The sequence below is a fragment of the Otolemur garnettii genome, unplaced genomic scaffold (assembly GCF_000181295.1).
Source record: "Otolemur garnettii isolate 467f Iridium unplaced genomic scaffold, OtoGar3 scaffold00061, whole genome shotgun sequence".
In the NCBI taxonomy this organism is placed as follows: domain Eukaryota; kingdom Metazoa; phylum Chordata; class Mammalia; order Primates; family Galagidae; genus Otolemur; species Otolemur garnettii.
Genome location: NW_003852456.1, coordinates 4,329,349 through 4,336,917, shown reverse-complemented (window position 1 = coordinate 4,336,917; position 7,569 = coordinate 4,329,349). Strand labels below are relative to the sequence as shown.

The 7,569-nt window shown below is 44.8% G+C and overlaps 1 protein-coding gene across 1 annotated transcript in view; it reads left to right on the top strand.

The window, feature by feature from the left end:
• Positions 1 to 1,170: 1,170 nt before the first annotated feature.
• Positions 1,171 to 7,569, top strand: part of LOC111726325 (teneurin-3-like) — a 23,107-nt gene continuing 16,708 nt past the window's right edge. The window contains exon 1 of the mRNA XM_023514913.1: positions 1,171 to 1,439. Coding sequence (XP_023370681.1) covers positions 1,208 to 1,439 — 232 coding nt within the window. The 5' untranslated portion in view covers positions 1,171 to 1,207. The remainder of the gene's footprint in view (positions 1,440 to 7,569) is intronic.

The window sequence follows — 7,569 nt, the reverse complement described above, 5'->3', positions numbered from 1 at the left end:
TTAGTGTGTTAAAGAGCCCTGTGATGTGTTGACTGGTAGCAAGAGTTGGGGAGAGAGGCTCTTCCAGAGAAGACCGTCCTCCTGTGGAAGAAAATAGGGTCTAAGTGGAAGTGACAGCCCTAAGGTGTGGAGCCCAGAAGACCTGGCACTGCTGGGAAACACGGATTTCAAATTAATTATAGAATCCTTCAAATAAAAAACGAATTTAGGAAAGGAGTCAGGTGAGAGGACTATACTGGGGGTTGAAGACAGAACCTTCAAGGACCATCAGATTAAAAGCCTGGCCAGCTCTCTAGAACATTTCTGCCCACCCTTTCTAGGGTCAGTTCAGCAAATTCAGGATATAAAAGACTTGCTAAGCAAGACTTTTGCTTAGCAGTCTGCCTGGCTCCTTCTAACTTACTCCTGCTGGTGGCAGTTGGAGAAAACTAAGCCATCAAATTAGCCACTTGAATTACCTTAAATATCAGGATAACACTGATTAAATTTATTTGCGAGAGAGGAAAATGCATTTTAAGCAGAAGGGTTTGGGAGGAAGAGGACAAGCCTTTCCCATAATCCAAGACATTCAGGTCCTGAAAACATGAGAATTAGCCCTCAGAAGGACAAGTCTTTCTATAAAATAATAAAACATCCAGTGCATTTGACAAAGTTGCAGTTCCAAGAAGCTTCCAGTTTGGTCCTGCTTTAAAAAACAAAATAGAAACAGAAAAAAAACAATAGTTTTCACAAGAAACAGAAAGAGAATTTCTTTGTGAATGGAGAAAATGCTTCTAGAGAGAACTTTTCCATTGTGGAAAGTTTACCCCACTCTCAAAGCCAATTTTTAGCTGGTTTCTATAGTGAAATTTGAACCTGAACTTACTATTTTTTTTTAATATTACTGGGAAAAGATCAGATACAGTAGGTTAAACAAACACACATAGTGTCATCAGGGGAAAGTGTGCCTCACCTCTTGGTGATGCAGAATACCTTCCACTGACTTCCCAAGTATTAATTCCTTGTTGAAAGCACGTTTCCTAGATAGACAATACTATCCTTCTTCACCACTCTCAGCTCCAGAAGGCTAGAGAGTCGTCAGTTTTTCGATGAATGTTATGCTGACATCATGCAAACCTCTTATCTTTGCAGAGAAGGCTGATGAGCATTGAACCTTGAGCCTCTTTTGTAACAAGCAGGACCGATGTGCCCACAGAGGGAATGAAGTATGGATGTGAAAGAACGGAGGCCCTACTGCTCCCTGACCAAGAGCAGACGCGAGAAAGAGCGGCGCTATACCAATTCCTCAGCAGACAATGAGGAGTGTAGGGTCCCCACGCAGAAGTCTTACAGCTCCAGTGAAACCTTGAAAGCTTTTGATCATGATTCCTCGAGGCTGCTTTATGGGAACAGAGTAAAAGATTTGGTTCACAGAGAAGCAGACGAATACACTAGACAAGGTAAGTCATGGTCCCAGCGCGACAAGGTGCCCTCCGATGTTGCTAACCTGTAGATGTCCCATTTTTCCCCCTCTAAGGTAACATGATTGTTTTCTGATTCTGATGTTCTGTGCACCAAGATGACTTTGGAGATATTAGATGATTGTAGACTTAGGTGATCGAGGTTAGAGGTGGAAAGCCACCCCACAGGCACTCTGGCCTCCAGACACAGCTGCCCACACAGGCAGAGCATCATTCTGAGGAGCCACATTTCGTGTGTGAGGTTTATGGTTCATGGCCAAAGTGTGCATGAACTTGAAAGTCTAGTCCAGTGTTTTTCAACCTTTATTATCTCAGGCACACTTGAACCAACAATTGAACTTCCATGGTACGCTTAAATGATGATTAAAGACAGAGAGATAAAAATAAAAGAATACACTTACTGTGCTTTGAAGTTCTTTCCAAAATAATTTAATGAATGAGCTTTAAAAATTTTTGTGACACACCTAAGATCCTCTCACAGCACACGAGTTGAAAATAACTGCTCTGAGTCTCTTGGGATCTTTTATTGAAGGGACCCACAAACATTTCTGTAGTTAACCAGTGCAGGAACAGTTTGGTGGGGAAACTCATCTTTCCCTCCTAAGAAACAAAGAATTATAATTCTCGATTATTTCATGATCCATCCAGCTCTGCTGTTGGTCTCTGCCTGTTTTACACAAGAAACTGCCATGGAAGGACAGTTCCATTTTCTTTCTTTCTTTTTTCTTCCTCTTCTTTTTTTTTTTTTTTTTTTTTTTTTGACAGAGTCTCACTCTGTCCCCCTGGTTAGAGTCAAGCCTCTTGCCTCAGCCTCCCAAATAGCTGGAACTACAGGTACCTGTCACCATGCCAAGCTCTTTTTCTATTTTTAGTAGAAACAGGGATGTGCTCTTGCCCGGGCTGGTCTTGAACTACTGAGCTCAAATAATCCTCCAGCCTCGGCCTCTCAGAGTGCTGGGATTATAGGCGTGAGCCACCAGGTCTGGCCTAAAGGTTCCATTTTCTTTTTCCAAGCAAGTATATTAAGATTACACCTTAAAACATTCACATATGAGTATTTGTTAAACATTTTTACACTCTGGTTTTCTATCTGCATAGCCTACCAGTGGAATAATGACTTCTCTAAGTTCACAACCTGAAACCTACTGGTTTCAACACTTTCAGCAACAGCTTACTTCATATTAGTTGCTTGAGATATGGGCAAGATTACTACTAATAAAAATAAAATCCTCTTACATTTGCAATGTGTGATATAATTTACTTAGAATTTAGCATCCCTTTGCTAATTTAATCTGAAAATGGAGAAAAATAAATTAGACTTTAATAATAAAGAATATATCCAATCACCTTACAGGCCGAGTGACTAACGGTTGGACAGGAACACATTTAAGAAAAGTGATAATGCGATAAATCGTTCAAAAGTTTGGAAATTATCCACGATTCTTTTCTTTCCTGCGTTGTGCACAGGGCCAGTCTAACTAGATTGAAATCGCGTTCACTCACCCACACCAGTTTGCATCAAAGAAAACTCATTGCATTTGCTAAGGAGAGAGATTTTTTCCCCCTTACAACTTGCCTTACTAATGACTGGTGTCAAATTTTCTGGAAAGGGGAAAAAAAAGTAACATCTTAAAACCATTTTTAGAGGACATAGAGAATGCTTATCTGAGATAGTTACTCTGGGTAAGTCAAGGGGCTTTAGATGATTGTGAAATGTCTTAGAATTCTGAACCCAATTCTGTTTATTTCATATTATCTGCACAACTGAAATAGGTCCTCAATGGACCGTTTTCCTCAATTAAAAAAAATGTGATCTGAACTGAATGTGAAGGCATGCTTTTTGTAACAAAAATAACTTTAGTACCCTATGGGGGAAAAATAAAGCTCAATCCTTACAGTGCGGAATATCATTAGGAAGGAAAAGCACCCGTGGCGGGCGGAGTGGCGGGGGCTGGTCCACGCCCCACCCCCCTTGATTTGGCAGAGCAGACGGTGCTCGCCTGGGGTGGAAACAGGGCCCTCAAGGGCTCCCCTCCCGGGCAGCCTGAGTCCAGTGCAGCCTTCACAGATGGCCCCGGGATGCCATCTGTGGAATCCCTGACTCTGAAGTTCTTAGGGGACGGAAGAGCACGATTGCTCAGCTCAGGGCCAGCCCCGGCCTGGAGAAGGCCAAGGGGCGAGGACAGCGAGAGTTGGGGGCGGCTGGCGGGGAGAGGGTCCTGAGACCAGGCTGCCAAGCAGAAGTGGGGGGCAAGGCCACCGGTCGTGGGCGCTGCCGCGGTTCACTCCACAAATTTCTAAATCGGAATTAATTAAAAACGGAAACGGCAAGGGCCGGCTAATGCCCCCTGCCTCTTTACCGCCCACCCCTCGGTGTGCTAAGCAGGCATGTGCATGGACGCCTGGGAGGTGGGTCCCAAGATTATCCTTCTGTCACAGATTGAGCATTTGAGGCTGGACAGCTCAAAGGTCACTTGGCTCGTGGGAGCTGAGCTGGCATTTGAACCCAGGCCCCTCTGTCCCTGACACTCAGGTCCCTTATAATTTCCTGTGCAACTGCCAAAGTAGAAAATAGCCAGTTGAGTATAATACTTGACCTGTGGTTTATTGGAGTTACTTTCAGTCAATTTTGGGATTAAAATGAGGAAGACAGGTGGAAGTGGTGGCTCATGCCTGTAATCCCAGCGCTCTGGGAGCCCCAGGTGGGAGGTTTGCTTGAGCTCAGGAGTTTGAGACCAGCCTGAGCAAGAAGACCTTGTCTCTACTAAAACTAGCCAGATGTGGTGGTGGGTGCCTATCGTCCCAGCTACTGGGGAGGCTGAGGCAGGAGGATCACTTGGGCCTGGGAGTTTGAGGTTACTGTGAGCTATGACGCCATGGCACTCTACCCAGGGTGACAGAGTGCGACTGTCTAAAATAAATAAATAAAATAAAATGGTGATGGCATGGTTGGTGAGAAGTGAGCAAACTCAGGACGTACTTAGGAAGTAAAATACACCATGATTTTATAAGTGGGCAGATGAGGAGGAGGGCCCGGGAGGCCTGCCGGTTCTTTTGTTCCTGTGGTTTGAAGTGGAGAGTGTTCAGAGCAGGAGAGATGCGAATAAAGGAAATTCTGCTATCAGATTATGTTTTTCTTGAGCAAGCACAATCCAGAATCCTTCCAGGCTTTCATTTTCTTTGAACCTGACAAATGTCAATTTTTCCTCCCCGACTGTTATGCTGCAGGATTAATTATTTAATTGACAAAATGTGCTTCCTGCCATAGCTCTTGACATCATCCACGTAATAAAAATGAAAGATTAAAAATATTAATAGTAGCCAAAATGTCTTTGAAACAGTTCCAAAGAATCATGCTAATGTAGCTTGTCCATGGAGTTTTTAAACTGTATCAAACCCATAGCCACTTACTCCTCAGAGGACACAGGAAAAGGCAGCATTGGCTGGAAGGACAAGGGATGAACAGAGACCCCGGTAGTGCAACTACACGGAGAATTCAGATCAAGAAATAGGATGTTTTTATTTTTATTGGCCAATTTGATGTCTCATTATCAAACCTGATTTTAATTATTTTTTATGGCTTTACTGAGTGACAGGTGATTGCTGATAATTACATGTTATTTTTAGATCTTGTAAACCTGGGGATGATTTTATTTTCACAGGGATGTGTAATTTGGCTGGATCTCTTGTAGATCTCTTTCTCTCTCTCTTTTTAAATCTCTTCATGTGGCTTATTGATGATGGAAACAGTTGCCCTCCATAGGTGGGATGGGGTTCGGGTAACAATTTTCGTTTTGCATTCTTGGATACTAGAATGCCTATCAGCTCCAACAAGGAATGCTGGCCAGGAGGGTGAACATTGAAAAGAAGTGCTTTCTAAAACTAAGAATACATCTGTTTCACTGAACGATACGCCTCCGAAGAACCAGCTCTGAGACAGTTCTAACCCACAGTGTTCAAAGAGTTCATCAGTGTGGGGATTGAGGGTTTCTGAATTTACAAATGAAAATGCCATTTATTACGTATTTGTAACATGGCAATGGAGAGGAAGGTCATCTGTTTTGAAATTTGAAAGACAACATTACATCTATGTTTATACATAACTGAAATCAAAATAGGAAATAAATTTGGGAAGAAGAAAAAGGAAGGAGGAAGCAGATTGACAAACAGGCACCAACTGATTTCCAAGAGGGGCTCACCTGGGGTCTCCCTGCCCGCAGGACTCCACTCCCAGAAACTCCTCCTTTTCCTGTTTGGAACTTGCCTTCTCTCTCTCTTTTTTTTTCTCACTCTGTCCCTGAGGTAGAGTGCTGTGGTGCCATGGCTCACAACAACCTTAAATTCTGGGCTCCAGCAATCCTCCTCCCCCAGCTTCCTGAGTAGCTGGCACTACAGGCACCCACCACCATGCCCAGGTAGTTTTTCTATTTTTAGTAGAGATGAAGTCTTGCTCTTGCTCAGCCTGGTCTTGAAACCCTGAGCTCAAGAGATCCTCCTGCCTCAGCCTCCCAGAGTGCTGGGATTACAGGCATGAGCCGCCACGGCCAGCCTCTCCTCTTCATTCTTAACATCATCAGATGTGCTCAGCTGTCCCCAGCTCCCATGAAAATGGCTTGTGCTTCTCATCTCATTCCAGTGCTGGTCCAAGGCCACCAAGTGTCATTGGGGGATTCTACTGGGGAGGGGAAAGAGAGAGAAGAGGGGCCCTGATTCCTCGCAGGTGGGCTGCAGCCTGAACACAAGCCCGCCTTTTATACAGACTTTGCACGGGCCTCGTATCGTGGATAGCTCTCTCCTGTGAAGAAACAGAGGACATGAAAGGAGCAGTCAGAGTTTTCCAGCGTGTGTGTGTTCAGAATCCTGGCGCCATGGTGGCTTGAATGATGATGTCTCATCCCCTCATCTCTCAGCTGACTATTCCCCTCTTCTGAGCTAAGCAGCACTCAAGGATACAGTAAGATCTGTACCTACTAAGATCCCAGGGGACCAAGTGCATGCCCATGCTTTTCCCTCTAGACCAGATGGGAGCCTGCAATGGGGTGAAGGCATCAGGTAAAGACAAAAAGAACACTGCGGCTTGGTGGTTCCTGGGGAGGCCGCCCTGTCTCTCTCAAAAAGCAATCAGTGGACCCTGCTGATTGCCTGTAGGAGCAACTGGCTTCCTCGGCCCATCAGAGCGGGGTGCACCTGAACAGATGCATTCCCCACTCTGATACCATGCAAGTGCCAGCTGAGGAGACCAGGAGTAGAAATGCTTGTCCCCAGCGTCAAACGGGACTTCTCATCCTTTCTTAAGGTTCCCAGGAAATCACCATGTTTGATGGCACTCAGCATGTGTGAAGTGGGAAAGGAGGCCACACAAATATTAATAGATTAGGAACCTCTTCAATATAAGATGGATATGAGCAGTGGAGATGAAAGAAGACAACCTGAACAAAAACAACCGAAATAGAAAATTCTAATAAAAGCCCATATAGAAATTCAAGAACACAGCCTGAGCAAGAGCAAGACCCCATCACTACTAAAGACAGAAAAACTAGCCGAGCACAGTGGTGGGCGCCTGTAGTCCCAGCTGCTCAGGAGGCTGAGGCTGAATGATCACTCGGACCCAGGAGTCGGAGGTTGCTGTGACCTATAATGTTGCTATGGCACTCTACCAGGGTGACAGAGTGAGACGCCATCAAGAAAAAGAAAGGGAAAGAAAGGAAAAGAATTCAAGAACAGTAAAAAGCTTTTTAAAAAGCATCAGCAACAACAAAAATCAACAATGACAACCAAATACTAGAAGGAAAAAGCTGTGGTTAGTTTAGACTCTTCTCTGCATCCCTGCCTCTGCAGAGGTGAAGACGTCCCTTCCTCCAGTATAGGGAGGCCGCCTCTTCACTGAGGATGTGATGGGCTGTGTCGGGGAGAAGAGGAGAGTAAGGTGAGAGTGGCCTTCCTGCTTCTGGTATTTTCTCAGAGGCAAGGTGCTTTATTTGGGGGTAGTGAGCCCTGACCCCCGTTAGTATCACGATCTCTCAGAGTGGATGAACGATATGTAGGGAATGTAGAGATTCAGAGACCGTGTCGACAACGCACACCATCTAAGGCTGCGCTCAAGAGGGAC